At 40.6% G+C, this 16,345-nt stretch overlaps 4 protein-coding genes across 4 annotated transcripts in view; 3 read left to right on the top strand and 1 right to left on the bottom strand.

The window, feature by feature from the left end:
• Positions 1-16,345, bottom strand: part of LOC137621973 (ionotropic receptor 21a-like) — a 194,940-nt gene that overhangs the window by 177,724 nt on the left and 871 nt on the right. The gene's annotated exons all lie outside the window — the stretch shown is intronic.
• Positions 10,693-11,794, top strand: LOC137621379 (paternally-expressed gene 3 protein-like). The gene is made up of 2 exons (XM_068351677.1): positions 10,693-10,747; positions 10,905-11,794. Exons 1-2 carry the CDS (start codon positions 10,693-10,695, stop codon positions 11,792-11,794), a joined length of 945 nt encoding a protein of 314 aa, XP_068207778.1.
• LOC137621378 (guanine nucleotide-binding protein G(s) subunit alpha isoforms XLas-like) lies at positions 11,826-12,737 on the top strand. Its single transcript, XM_068351676.1, has one exon. It carries the CDS (start codon positions 11,826-11,828, stop codon positions 12,735-12,737), a length of 912 nt encoding a protein of 303 aa, XP_068207777.1.
• Positions 12,930-14,897, top strand: LOC137621377 (histone-lysine N-methyltransferase 2D-like). The gene has a single exon (XM_068351674.1). It carries the CDS (start codon positions 12,930-12,932, stop codon positions 14,895-14,897), a length of 1,968 nt encoding a protein of 655 aa, XP_068207775.1.

Below are 16,345 nucleotides of genomic sequence, written 5' to 3'. Positions count from 1 at the left end.
ATATAATAAAAAAAAGCAAAATTTAAATTAAAGCCAAATCCTGTATTGTTTGGCATAATTATTATTATTAGTAGTAGTAGTAGTAGTAGTATAGTAGTAGTAGTAGCTAAGCTACAACCCTAGTTGGAAAAGCAAGATGCTATAAGCCCAAGGGGTCCAAACAGGGAAAAATAGCCCAGTGTGGAAAGGAAATAAGGAAATATATAAACGATATAAGTAGTAATGAAACTTAAAATCAAATATTTTAAAAACATTAACAACATCAAAACAGATGTTTGATTAATAAAACTATAAATAAACTATATAAGTAATGAAACTTAAATTATTTAAAAAACATTAATAACATCAAACATATTTGATTAATAAACTATATATAAACGATATAAGAAGTAATGAAACTTAAATTATTTTAAAAACATTAACAACATCAAAACAGACATTTCATATATAAACTATAAAATGACTTATATAAGCCTCCTCAACATAAAAAAAACAATAAAAAAAATAAACACTATATAGAAAACGGCTAAAAATAAACACTGTATAGAAAACGGCTCGAACGTAGCCCATACTAAAGTATTACGCCACCCAAGATGGTAGATTGAACGACTCACAATTAACATATAAAAATCTTATCTAATTCAGTGATTTTAATCTATATCTAAAGATGCCGCCACAATCATAGTATCTTTGGTAGTCGGGTGCTTTGGAGATAACGATAGATAATAGATATTCGAAGGAACTACAGACCAAGCACGTACTAAATGCAATTCATTGTGTAGACTGGCAGCCGTTGCGTAAGCAAAAGTATTATTATTATTATTATTATTATTATTATTATTATTATTATTATTATTATCCAAGCTACAACCCTAGTTGGAAAAGCAAGATGCTATAAGCCCAGGGGCCCCAATAGGGAAAAATAGCCCAGTGAGGAAAGGAAATAAGGAAATAAATAAATGAAGAGAACAAATTAACAATAAATCATTCTAAAAAAGGCAACATCGTCAAAACAAATATGTCATATATAAATTATAAAAAGACTCATGTCCGCCTGGTCAACAAAAAATCATTTGATGTTGTTGTTGTTATTATCAATTAAATGTTTGTTTTTATTATTAATTATTAAGTTGTTGTTGTTGTTGTTATTGTTGTTGTTCTTATTATTAATTATTAAGTTTTTTGTTGTTGCTGTTGTTGTTATTAGCTGTTACTATTATCATTATTATCATTATCATTATTATTAATTATTACTATTAATATTACTATTACTATTACTTTTACTTTTACTATTATCATTATCATTATTATTACTATTATTATTATTATTACTATTATCATTATCATTATCATTAATATCATTATCATTACCATTATCCTTAATATTATCATCATTATCCTTAATATTATCATCATTATCATTAATATTACCATCATTATCATTATCGTTAATATTATCATTATCATTATTATTACTATTATTATTATCATTATTATTACTATTATTATTATCATTATTATTATTACTATTATTATTATCATTATTATCACTATTATTATTATTAAAATCTAGTCTATAACCCTAGTTAGAAAAGCAAGATGCTATAAACCCAAGGACTCCAACAGGGAAAAAATAACCCAGTGAGGAAAGGAAACAAGTTAATAAATAAACTACAAACGAAGTAATAAACAATCAAAAAATATTTCAAAAACAGCAACAACATCAAATCGAGCTTTAGCCAGCGCAGTTTGTGAATGGGTGACCATAGACTCGTTGATTACAACCATTAGGAAAAGCATTTAATTTTAAGCTACATCCGGTGTTATGACTTGGGAGGCCATTCAGGGTGATTTTTAGCGTGTCTGTCTAACAATCTGTGAGATAGGTGTTCGAGCCCCGCTCAATCCCAATTGTTTCTGATAAGTGTCTGAAACTATACCGTCCCTGTGAGCTAGGGATAACGGGTGGTGGTAGCCTATTGGTAACGTCCCTGCCTGGCAATCTACTGGACGGGAGTTCGAGACCCGCTCAAGCTCGTTAGTTTCTTGCTAGTGTCTGCAACCTAACCCTCCTTGTGAGCCAAGGATGGGGGTTTTGGGGGAGCCTATAGATCTCTCTGCTGAGTCATGAGCAGCCATTGCCTAGCCCTCCCTGGGGAAGGGCCACGACTCCTAGACTCGTTAGTTCCTTTAGTGTCTGCAACCTAACCATCCTTGTGAGCTAGGTATATGGGTGTTTGGAGGAGCCTATAAGTCATCCAGCTAAGTCATCAGCAGCCATTGCCTGGCCCTCCCTGGTCCTAGATTTGTGGTGAGGGGCCATGGGCTCTGAATTAGGGCATTGCCCTGTCCCTTGCCTCTGCCACTCATGAGCGACCTTTAAAAACTTGATAAGCCAAAGTACGTCTTCATGAAGGTCCTTGAAAATTCTTCGACTTCTTCAAGGAGTTTGATCGGCGTCAATGACCCTCGATGTCCGGATGCCAGGAGAACTTCAAGGAGTTTGATCAACGCACAGACATACGCACGCACAAAAGACATTAACCCCCTAACCTCTAATTAAAAATTAATTGAATGATTAACGAGGTTCATGTCATTTGAAAAATGCTGATGTACTACAAATGCACTACCTACTTGAGAAATGCACTACCTACTTGAGAATTATCACGTTTTAAAGGTTTAAAGGCCGCTCATGAATGGCAGAGGCAAGGGACAGTGACATTGCCATAGAGACTGACCATATATGATCAGCGCCCAAAGCCCCCTCTCCACCCAAGCTAGGACCAGGGAGGGCCAGGCAATGGCTGATCATGACTCAGCAGAGAGATCTATGGGCTCCCCCAAACGACCCATCCTTAGCTCACAGGGATGGTAAGGTTGCACACACTAAAGGAACTATCGAGTTTGTGTTAATCTATTTGAGAAGATTTTTAACATAGGGAAAAGTATTGATTATTATTATTATTATTATTATTATTATCACAAACCAAGCCACAACCACTAGTTGGAAAAGCAAGATGCTATAAGCCCAAGGGCTCCAACAGGGAAAATAGCCCAGTGAGGAAAGGAAATAAGGAAATAAATAAATGATGAGAAAAAGTTAACAATAAGTCATTCTGAAAACAGTAACAACATCAAAAACAGATATGTCACATATAAACTATAAAAAGACTCATGTCAGCCTGATCAACATAAATAAATAATAAATAATATATATATATATATATACATATATACATATATATACATATATATATATATATATATATGTATATATATATATATAATATATATATATATATATATATAATATATATATATATACATACATATATATATATATATATATCTATATATATATATATATATATATACACACATATATATATATACATATATATATATATATATATAAGATAACATTCTAATCTAAAGAAAAAAAATTACGATGGAAGAGACATGTACTTCCAAAACTCAAGAATTTAATTGCACGATAAAACAATAAGGAAATATTAAATGTCTGATAACTTGCGTCATTTGCAAGTCTATAAGTCTGTCTTGCTATAAGTCTGTCTTGCTGTCAGTTTGTCACCATGAAGTGAAAGTACTCTATGGAATGTGGAAAATAGGAAAGAAAGGGGCGAGAGAGAGAATGTCAAACTACTTATAACTTAATAGGGTCATGAATAATCAGATCTCTCTCTCTCTCTCTCTCTCTCTCTCTCTCTCTCTCTCTCTCCACTTTCATAAAGTACTCTCACTTAAAAGAGAGAGAGAGAGAGAGAGAGAGAGAGAGAGAGAGAGGTCAAACGATTTATAGCTTAGGTTCTATCTACCTAATCATGCATTCTATATTGGCATTAAATGAGAGTACTATGTGGAAAGAGTAGAAGAGAGAGAGAGAGAGAGAGAGAGAGAGAGAGAATAAACTACTAGTTCTAAACAACGAAAAGAGCAAAGTCCAACATACTTTGTAGCTTAATTAAATGTAAAGTCAGTAAGAGGAGAGAGAGAGAGAGAGAGAGAGAGAGAGAGAGAGAATAAACTACTAGTTATAAACAATGAAGTAAAGTCCAAAATAAAGTCAGAGAGAGAGAGAGAGAGAAAGAGAGAGAGAGAGAGAGAGAGAGAGAGAATAAACCATTACAGTTATAAACAATGAAGTAAAGTCCAGAATAAGCCAGAGAGAGAGAGAGAGAGAGAGAGAGAGAGAGAGAGAGAATAAACCATTAATGTTATAAACAATGAAGTAAAGTCCAGAATAAAGTCAGAGAGAGAGAGAGAGAGAGAGAGAGAGAGAGAGATTCAACGAGGCCAGCAAAATCCAACATACTTTAATGGGTTACTCAAAAATAAAGTCAGTAAAAAGGAGAGAGAGAGAGAGAGAGAGAGAGAGAGAGAGAGAGAGAGAGAGATCATTTGCCCCACCAGAGGACACAGTCCTCGTGAGGATGCAATAAATGGGATTTTTCCGCAGGTTGGCAGGTGGACCAAAGACTCCTACAAAATCTACCATTTTCGGATGACTATCGACCAATCGTACAGTTACCCCCAGGGGGGTTTTCTTAATGGCCCTTTTCAGTATTAGAGAAAGGGGAAAGGATATTACCCTTTTTATTTATTTTAATTAAAGTTAAATATCTATTGCAAGAAGTTTATTAAGTCATTTTAGGTTTCCGATATTATTATTATTAGTAGTAGTAGTAGTAGTAGTAGTAGTAGTAGTAGTAGTAGTAGTAGTATTACTTGCTGAGTTACAATTATTGCAAGTAATAATAATAATAATAATAATAATAATAATAATAATAATAATATCGGAAACCTAAAATGATTTGATAAACTTCTAGCCATAGATATTTAATTATTATTATTATTATTATTATTATTATTATTATTATTATTATTATTATTATTATTATTACTTGCTGAGTTACAATATTATTATTATTATTATTATTATCATTATTATTACTATTATTTGCTGAGTTACAATAATAATAATAATAATAATAATTATTATTATTATTATTATTATTTTTATTTTTATTACTTGCTGAGCTACAACCCATAGTGGAAAAACATGATACTATAAACCCAGGGGCTCCAACAGGGAAAATAGCCCAGTGAGAAAAGGAAACAAGGGTCAGAATTTTCCCCTTTTTATTTATTTTAATTAAAGTTAAATATCTATTGCAAGAAGTTTATCAAATCATTTTAGGTTTCCGATATTATTATCATTATTATTATTATTAGTAGTAGTAGTAGTAGTAGTAGTAGTAGTAGTTGCTGAGCTACAACCCTACTTGGAAAAGTAGAATACTATAAACCCAGGGGCTCCAACAGGGAAAATAGCCCAGTGAGGAAAGGAAACAAAGAAAAATAATATTCTAAGAAGAGTAACAACATTAAAATTAATATCTCCTATAAAAACTGTAAAAACTTCAACAAAACAAGAAGAGAAATAAGATAGAATAGTGTGCCCGAGTGTACCCTCAAGCAAGAGAACTCTAACCCAAGACATTGAGACATTGTAAGGCCTTGGTACAGAGGCTATGTCACTACGCAAGACAAGAGAATAATGGTTTGATTTTGGAGTGTCCTTCTCCTAGGAGGGCTGCCGACCATAGCTAAAGAATCTCTTCTACCCTTACCAAGAGGAAAGAAGCCACAGAACAATTACAGTGCAGTAGTTAACCCCTTGGGTGAAGACAAATTGTTTGGTAATCTCAGTGTTGTCAAGTGTATGAGGACAGAGGAGAATCTTTAAAGAATAGGACAGACTATTCTGTGTATGTGTAGGCAAAGGGAAAACACCGAAACCAGAGAGAAGGATCCACTGTAGTACTGTCTGACCAGTCAAAGGACCCCATAACTCTCTATCAGTAGTATCTCAACGGGCGGCTGGTGACCTGGCCAACCTACTACTACCCAAGACTAGAGAACAATGGTTTGATTTTGGAGTGTCCTTCTCCTAGAAGAGCTGCTGGCCATAGTTAAAGAGACTCTTCTACCCTTATACAGTAAAATATCTCATTTATAACATCACCACACATTTGAATGTACATTTGTTAGGAAAAAATGCTATTTATCAAATTACTTGATGTAGATTAACTTGAAAAAAGTTATTAGTTGTCTAAGTTCATGAAAGTTTAAAGGTTTAAAGGCCGCTCATGAATGGCAGTGGCAAGGGACAGTGACATTGCCTTATCAAGTAGGACAATGCCCTAGAGACTGACCATATACACATATGCTCAGCGCCCTCTCCACCCAAGCTAGGACTCAGGGGCAAGGGACAGTGACATTGCCCTACCGAGCAGGACAATGCCCTAGAGACTGACCACATACACATATGATCAACGGCCAAACCCCTCTCCACCCAAGCTAGGACCAAGGAGGGTCAGGCAATGGCTGCTGATGACTCGGCAGATAGATTTATAGACTCCCACAAAGCCCCCATCCTTAGCTCACAAGGATGGTGAGGTTACAACGACTAAAGAAACTAACAAGCTTGAGTGGGACTCGAACCCCAGTCCGTCTTTTTCCAGTCAGGGACGTTACCACATCGGCAACCACAGCCACAATTTACTGATTAGAAGTTTTATCTTATACTTTAAAGAGTAAAATTACTCTAAATTAATTAAATTTCAATAAAAAAAATAATTAAATTAATCAAATTTCTATAAAAAGAAAATTAAATTATTCAAATTTCCATAAAAAATAATTAAATTAATCAAATTTCAATAAAAAAAATCAAATTAAACAAATTTCAATAAAAAAATGATTAAATCAATCAAATTTCAATAAAAAAAAATAATCAAATTAATAAAATTTCAAAAAAAAAATTAAATTAATCAAATTTCAATAAAAAATAATTAAATTAATCAAATTTCAATATAAAAATAATTAAATTAATCAAATTTCAATAAAAAATCAAATTAAACAAATTTCAATAAAAAAAATGATTAAATCAATCAAATTTCAATAAAAAAAATAATCAAATTAATAAAATTTCAAAAAAAAAATTAAATTAATCAAATTTCAATAAAAAATAATTAAATTAATCAAATTTCAATAAAAAAAATAATTAAATTAATCAAATTTCAATAAAAAAAATCAAATTAAACAAATTTCCATAAAAAAATAATTAAATTAATCAAATTTCAATAAAAAAAAATCAAAATAAACAAATTTCAATAAAAAAAAATGATTAAATCAATCAAATTTCAATGAAAAAAATAATCAAATTAATAAAATTTCAAAAAAAAAATTAAATTAATCAAATTTCAATAAAAAATAATTAAATTAATCAAATTTCAATAAAAAATAATTAAATTAATCAAATTTCAATAAAAAAAATAATTAAATTAATCAAATTTCAATAAAAAAGTAATTAAATTAATCAAATTTCAATAAAATATAATTAAATTAATCAAATTTTAATAAAACAAAAATAATTAAATCCTGAATTAAAGCGATATTCTTATTTCAAAGTTTTTAGTAATAACTATATCTAAAAGATATATTCCCTAATAATTAATCTATTGACAACAGCATATTTGGTTCATACATTTTATTGAAATATAATCTATTGAGAGAATTAAATCAGGCAATACAATGCAAGGTGAAATAAATATAAGATATAATTTTAGATATATACAAAACTAATAATGTTTTTTTTTCAGGGTAAAATAAACTTAAACATATCCTCTGATAAATACATTAAGCTTTAAGTGGACATTCGAACTCTGCCCAACCAAACAACCAGTTATCAAATCTGAGATCAACTCCGACTTTGCTAAAAATAAAGTTAGTAGATTAAGAGAGAGAGAGAGAGAGAGAGAGAGAGAGCGCGCATCAAAGTCCAAACTGCTTTAATAGGCCACTCTAAAGTAGAACAACAGAGAGAGAGAGAGAGAGAGAGAGAGAGAGAGGAGTCGTAACTGCTTTAATAGGCCACTCAAAAGTAAAGTAGAACAACAGAGAGAGAGAGAGAGAGAGAGAGAGAGAGAGGAGTCGTAACTGCTTTAATAGGCCACTCAAAAGTAAAGTAGAACAACAGAGAGAGAGAGAGAGAGAGAGAGAGAGAGAGGAGTCGTAACTGCTTTAATAGGCTACTCAAAAATAAAGTAAGTAGAACAAGAGAGAGAGAGAGAGAGAGAGAGAGAGAGGAGTCGTAACTGCTTTAATAGGCTACTCAAAAATAAAGTAAGTAGAACAAGAGAGAGAGAGAGAGAGAGAGAGAGGAGTCGTAACTGCTTTAATAGGCTACTCAAAAAATAAAGTAAGTAGAACAAGAGAGAGAGAGAGAGAGAGAGAGAGAGAGAGTCGTAACTGCTTTAATAGGCTACTCAAAAATAAAGTAAGTAGAACAAGAGAGAGAGAGAGAGAGAGAGAGAGAGAGGAGTCGTAACTGCTTTAATAGGCTACTCAAAAATAAAGTAAGTAGAACAAGAGAGAGAGAGAGAGAGAGAGAGAGAGGAGTCGTAACTGCTTTAATAGGCTACTCAAAAATAAAGTAAGTAGAACAAGAGAGAGAGAGAGAGAGAGAGAGGAGTCGTAACTGCTTTAATAGGCTACTCAAAAATAAAGTAAGTAGAACAAGAGAGAGAGAGAGAGAGAGAGAGAGAGAGGAGTCGTAACTGCTTTAATAGGCTACTCAAAAATAAAGTAAGTAGAACAAGAGAGAGAGAGAGAGAGAGAGAGAGAGAGGAGTCGTAACTGCTTTAATAGGCTACTCAAAAATAAAGTAAGTAGAACAAGAGAGAGAGAGAGAGAGAGAGAGAGAGAGAGGAGTCGTAACTGCTTTAATAGGCTACTCAAAAATAAAGTAAGTAGGACAAGAGAGAGAGAGAGAGAGAGAGAGAGAGAGGAGTCGTAACTGCTTTAATAGGCTACTCAAAAATAAAGTAAGTAGAACAAGAGAGAGAGAGAGAGAGAGAGAGAGAGAGAGGAGTCGTAACTGCTTTAATAGGCTACTCAAAAATAAAGTAAGTAGAACAAGAGAGAGAGAGAGAGAGAGAGAGAGAGAGGAGTCGTAACTGCTTTAATAGGCTACTCAAAAAATAAAGTAAGTAGAACAAGAGAGAGAGAGAGAGAGAGAGAGAGGAGTCGTAACTGCTTTAATAGGCTACTCAAAAATAAAGTAAGTAGAACAAGAGAGAGAGAGAGAGAGAGAGAGAGAGAGAGGAGTCGTAACTGCTTTAATACGCTACTCAAAAATAAAGTAAGTAGAACAAGAGAGAGAGAGAGAGAGAGAGAGAGAGAGGAGTCGTAACTGCTTTAATAGGCTACTCAAAAATAAAGTAGAACAAGAGAGAGAGAGAGAGAGAGAGAGAGAGAGGAGTCGTAACTGCTTTAATAAGCTACTCAAAAATAAAGTAAGTAGAACAAGAGAGAGAGAGAGAGAGAGAGAGAGGAGTCGTAACTGCTTTAATAGGCTACTCAAAAATAAAGTAAGTAGAACAAGAGAGAGAGAGAGAGAGAGAGAGAGAGAGAGGAGTCGTAACTGCTTTAATAGGCTACTCAAAAATAAAGTAAGTAGAACAAGAGAGAGAGAGAGAGAGAGAGAGAGAGAGAGAGACAAACAAGACAGAGAGAGAGAGAGAGGGACAAACAAGACAGAGAGAGAGAGAGAGAGAGAGAGAGACAAACAAGACAGAGAGAGAGAGAGAGGGACAAACAAGACAGAGAGAGAGAGAGAGAGAGAGAGCCAGAGACAGGGACAAACAAGACAGAGAGAGAGAGAGAGAGAGAGAGAGAGAGAGCTTAACCTTCAATAAATCTAAAAACTGTAGCATTTCAACATTTGTTTAGATGGGAAGAGAGACACAGAGACAGAGACAGAGACAGAGACAGGGACAAACAAGACAGAGAGAGAGAGAGAGAGAGAGAGAGAGAGACAAACAAGACAGAGAGAGAGAGAGAGGGACAAACAAGACAGAGAGAGAGAGAGAGAGAGAGAGAGCCAGAGACAGGGACAAACAAGACAGAGAGAGAGAGAGAGAGAGAGAGAGAGCTTAACCTTCAATAAATCTAAAAACTGTAGCATTTCAACATTTGTTTAGATGGGAAGAGAGACACAGAGACAGAGACAGAGACAGAGACAGGGACAAACAAGACAGAGAGAGAGAGAGAGAGAGAGAGAGAGAGAGACAAACAAGACAGAGAGAGAGAGAGGGACAAACAAGACAGAGAGAGAGAGAGAGAGAGAGAGAGAGCCAGAGACAGGGACAAACAAGACACAGAGAGAGAGAGAGAGAGAGAGAGAGAGCTTAACTTTAAAAAATCTAAAAATTGTAGCATTTCAACTTTTGTTAAGATGGGAAGAGAGAGACAGAGACAGGGACAAACAAGACAGAGAGAGACAGAGACAGAGACAGAGACAGGGACAAACAAGACAGAGAGAGAGAGAGAGAGAGAGAGAGAGAGAGACAGACAAACAAGAGAGAGAGAGAGAGAGACAGGGACAAACAAGAGAGAGAGAGACACACACACAGACAGACATACAGACAGACAGACAAACACAGAGACAGAGAGAGAGAGAGAGAGAGAGAGAGAGAGGTCGTTGACTTCAACAATACCATTGGGAGATCGAGAAGCTTTTCATGAATCTCAAATACCCAACACCAAGTAATTCAACATTCCCAAAAGAAAACGCGAAACAAACAGATGGGAATTCAAGCCATCTTTAAAATGCATCTTGGAATAAAAAAACTATGTTTTGCCTTTTTCTCTTCAAATGCTAAAGGTAAGTACTGAATATTCCTACCACTGGCCCGTGCTGCAAAGTCCCGCTAAAGGCACGTGTGGCACATTCCCACCATAGGTACGTACCGCACATTCCCGCCAAAGGCATGCGCGGCACATTCCCGCTAAAGGCACGTGCAGCACATTCCCGCACCCAGGAACGAGTGGCAAATTCCCACCCCCGAGCGCGGGTGGCACATTCTCGCCCCTGGCACGTGCGACACATTCCCACCCCCAGGAACATGCGGCACATTCCCACACCCACGAACGTGCGGCACATTCCCACACCCAGGAACCTGCGGCACATTCCCACACCCAGGAACCTACGGCACATTCCCACACCCAGGAACGTGCGGCACATTCCCACAACCAGGAACGTGCGACACATTCCCACATCCAGGAACTTGCGGCACATTCCCGCACCCAGGAAAGTGCGGCACATTCTCGCACCCAGGAACCTTGCAGCAAAGTCCCACCCCCGGGCACGTGCAGCAAATTCTCACCCCTGAACACGTATGGCACGTTCCCACCCCCACGAGCATGTGGCACATTCCCACACCCAGGAATGTGCGGCAAATTCCCACCCCCGAACGCGGGCGGCACATTCTCGCCCCTGGCACATGCGACACATTCCCACCCCCAGGAACGTGCGGCACATTCCCACCCCCAGGAACGTGCAGCACATTCCCACACCCACGAACGTGCGGCACATTCCCACACCCAGGAACGTGCGGCACATTCCCACACCCAGGAACTTGCAGCACATTCCCGCACCCAGGAACGTGCGGCACATTCCTGCACCCAGGGACGTGCGGCACATTCCCACACCCAGGAACCTGAGGCACATTCCCACACCCAGGAACGTGCGGCACATTCCCACGACCAGGAACGTGCGACACATTCCCACACCCAGGAACTTGCAGCACATTCCCGCACCCAGGAACGTGCGGCACATTCCCGCACCCAGGGACGTGCGGCACATTCCCACACCCAGGAACGTGCAGAAAATTCCCACCCCCGGGCACGTGCAGCAAATTCTCACCCCTGAACACGTATGGCACGTTCCCACCCCCACGAACATGTGGCACATTCCCACACCCAGGAATGTGCGGCACATTCCCATCCCCGAGCACGGGCGGCACATTCTTGACCCTGGGATCGTGCAATACATTCCCACCCCCAGAAACTTGTGGCACATTCCCACACCCAGGAACATGTGGCACATTCCCACCCTTAAACACGTGCAGCAAATTCCCGCACCAGTAACGTGCTGCACATTCCCGCCAAAGGCACGTGCTGCACATTCCCACCCTCAGACACGGGCAGCACATTCCCACCCCAAGGAACGTGCAGCACATTCCCACCCTCAGACACGGGCAGCACATTCCCACCCCAAGGAACGTGCAGCACATTCCCACCCTCAGACACGGGCAGCACATTCCCACCCCAAGGAACGTGCAGCACATTCCCATCCCCAGGCACGTGCTGCACATTCCCACCCTCAGACACGGGCAGCACATTCCCACCCCAAGGAACGTGCAGCACATTCCCATCCCCAGGCACGTGCTGCACATTCCCACCCTCAGACACGGGCAGCACATTCCCACCCCAAGGAACGTGCAGCACATTCCCATCCCCAGGCACGTGCTGCACATTCCCACCCTCAGACACGGGCAGCACATTCCCACCCCAAGGAACGTGCAGCACATTCCCATCCCCAGGCACGTGCTGCCCATTCCCACCCTCAGACACGGGCAGCACATTCCCACCCCAAGGAACGTGCAGCACATTCCCATCCCCAGGCACGTGCTGCACATTCCCACCCTCAGACACGGGCAGCACATTCCCACCCCAAGGAACGTGCAGCACATTCCCATCCCCAGGCACGTGCTGCACATTCCCACCCTCAGATACGGGCAGCACATTCCCACCCCAAGGAACGTGCAGCACATTCCCACACCCAGGCACGTGCAGCACATTCCCACCCATAAGCATGTGCGGCACATTCCTACCCCCAGGAACGTGTGGCACATTCCCACGCCCAGGAACGTGTGGCACATTCCCACCCTAAGCAGGTGCGGCACATTTCCATACCCAGGAACGTGCGGCACATTCCCGCACCCAGGAACGTGAAGCACATTCCAAACCCCAGGAACGTGTGGCACATTCTCACGCCCATGAACATGTGGCACATTCCCACCCTAAGCAGGTGCGGCACATTTCCACACCCAGGAACATGCGGCACATTCCCGCACCCAGGAACGTGCAGCACATTCCCACCCCCAGGCACGTACTGCACATTCCCACCCCCAGGCACGTGCTGCACATTCCCACCCTCAGACACGGGCAGCACATTCCCACCCCAAGGAACGTGCAGCACATTCCCACCCTTAAGATGTGCGGCACATTCCTACCCCCAGGAACGTGTGGCACATTCCCACGCCCAGGAACGTGGGGCACATTCCCACCCTAAGCAGGTGCGGCACATTTCCATACCCAGGAACGTGCAGCATATTCCCGCACCCAGGAACGTGAAGCACATTCCAAACCCCAGGAACGTGTGGCACATTCCCACGCTCAGGAACATGTGGCACATTCCCACCCCTAAGCAGGTGCGGCACATTTCCACACCCAGGAACATGCAGCATATTCCCGCACCCAGGAACGTGCAGCACATTCCCATCCCCAGGCACGTGCAGCACATTCCCACCCATAAGCATGTGCGGCACATTCCCACTCCAAGGAATGTGCGGCCCATTCCCACCCCCAGGCACGTGCTGCACATTCCCACCCATAAGCATGTGCGGCACATTCCCACCCATAAGCATGTGCGGCACATTCCCTCCCCTGGGCACGTGCGACACATTACCACCCCCAGGAACGTGCGACACATTCCAAACCCCAGGAACGTGTGGCACAGTCCCACCCCTAAGCAGGTACGGCACATTTCCACACCCAGGAATGGGCGGCACATTCCCGCACCCAGGAACGTGCGGCACATTCCCACCCATAAGCATGTGCGACACATTCCCACCCAAGGAACATGTGGCACATTCCCACCACTAAGCAGGTGCGGCATATTCCCATACCCAGGAACGTGCGGCACATTCCCACCCCTGGGCACGTACGGCACATTCCCACCCCTGGGCACGTACGGCATATTCCCACCCCTGGGCATGTACGGCACATTCCCACCCCCAGGCACGTGCGGCACATTCCCACACCCAGGAACGTGCGGCACATTCCCACCCCTAAGCAGGTGTGGCACATTCCCACCCCCACAAACGTGCGGCACATTCCCACCCTCAGCCACGTGCGGCACATTCCCACCCATAAGCATGTGCGGTACATTCCCACTCCCAAGAACATGCTGCACATTCCCACCCCCATGCACCCACCCCCATGCACGTGCAGCACATTCCCACCCCCATGCACGTGCAGCACATTCCCACCCAGGCTCGTGCTGCACATTCCCACCCCCGGGCACGTGCAGCACATTCCCACCCCCGGGCACGTGCAGCACATTCCCACCCCGGAGCACGTATGGCACATCCCCCCCTGAAATGTGCGGCACATTCCAAAGCCCAGGAACGTGCGGCACATTCCAAAGCCCAGGAACGTGCGGCACATTCCCCCACCCAGGAACGTGCGGCACATTTCCCCCCCACCAGGCACGTGCTGCACATTCCCACCCCCAGGAACATGCGGCACAATCCCACCCCCAGGCACGTGCGGCACATTCCCACCCCAGGCACGTGCAGCACATTCCCACCCCCAGGCACGTGCAGCACATTCCCACCCCCAGGCACGTGCAGCACATTCCCACCCCCAGGCACGTGCAGCACATTCCCACCCCCAGGCACGTGCAGCACATTCCCACCCCCAGGCACGTGCAGCACATTCCCAGGCACGTGCAGCACATTCCCACCCCCAGGCACGTGCAGCACATTCCCAGGCACGTGCAGCACATTCCCACCCCAGGCACGTGCAGCACATTCCCACCCCCAGGCACGTGCAGCACATTCCCAGGCACGTGCAGCACATTCCCACCCCCAGGCACGTGCAGCACATTCCCACCCCCAGGCACGTGCTACACATTCCTGCCACAGACACGTACTGAACATTCCAGCCACAAGCCAAAGAAAATTTGAATTACACTTTTAAATAAATTTATAATTCTTGGCGAGTTTTGAATCTAGAAACAGATTTATTTTGGCTTCATGATAAAATAAAAATCTAGGATTTTTATTATCCAAAGAGCAGTTTTGATATTACTTCTAGAACAAGTGTTTATCCTTCTAGTATTTCAAGGAGTGAGATCGCTCTAGATTCAAATCAACGTGAGTTTACTCAAGACATTCAAAGGAAGAAGAAGAAGAAGAAGAAGAAGAAGAACATTATTAAGACCATCCAACAATTTAATCTTTTTCTCATATAACGATTCCTACGCCAACAGCTTTAAAACCTCTCACTTAAAATAACATAAAGCTTTCCTCCTAGCCATAGTAGTTTCATTAATTAGGCTTAAACCTAATTACAAACTAATTAGAGAGTCTTCGGTCAACAGGTGAACGAGGTTAAGTGTCGTTAACTCCGGGTTATGTTACTGTCTTGTTGGGACACAGCGAGTGTTTAATCGTACTCTGACAGAGATAGTTTTCGAGATTGGATGTTTCGTCATATTTCAGGTTAGTCGTCTCTCTCTCTCTCTCTCTCTCTCTCTCTTTCCTTTCCTGTCCTTTCCTTTCCTTCTCTCTCTCTCTCTTCCTTAACTTTCCTCTCTCTCTCTCTCTCTCTCTCTCTCTCTCTCTCTCTCTCCTTTTCTCTCTCTTCCTTCCTTCCTTCCATCGTTCCTTCCATTTCCTCTCTCTCTCTCTCTCTCTCTCTCTCTCTCTGACCAAATTCTAACCAATAGCTCCTAAACTCTCTACATTGACCTTGACCTTCGACCTTAACATGTATTAATTGGAGTGGATTTTCATACGCTCAAATAAGAACCAAGTTTGAAGTCTCTGTGATAACGATGTCCAACCTTATGACTGATTACGCAAATTGGACATTTTGGTTGACCATGACCTTGACCTTTGACTTTGACCTTCCAAAATTTAATCATTCATAGCTTTTTACATAACAGTTAATCTCTGCAAGTTTCATTACTCTACGGTTAAAATTGTGGCGAGGAAGCTGTTCACAAACAAACACACACACAAACAATCACGCAAACAGGTGGTAAAACATAACCTCCTTCCAACTTCGTTGGCAGAGGTAATAAAAATATGATTTTTATCCAGTAATTTTAGGTAGATTGTAAAATTCGTAATATTTTCAAAATCGATATAAAAAAATAGTATTAAGAAAACAGCTCCCATTATAGCTTTCTAATTTTTATGCCAAAATTTTACGAAATTGAAAAATAATAACCGATTTTATGATATATGTGGCAACTGGTTGCCAAAATTAGCCGTGCTATGTCTGATTAATATATATATATATATATATATTTATATATATAATGTATGTATATATATATATATATATAAAAATTTATATATATATATATATATATAATGTATGTATATATATATATATATATAAATTT

The sequence above is a fragment of the Palaemon carinicauda genome, chromosome 28, assembly GCF_036898095.1.
Source record: "Palaemon carinicauda isolate YSFRI2023 chromosome 28, ASM3689809v2, whole genome shotgun sequence".
NCBI classification, from domain to species: Eukaryota; Metazoa; Arthropoda; class Malacostraca; order Decapoda; family Palaemonidae; genus Palaemon; species Palaemon carinicauda.
Note: the sequence above shows the minus strand (reverse complement) of the source record. Positions and strands in the feature narration are given on the sequence as shown.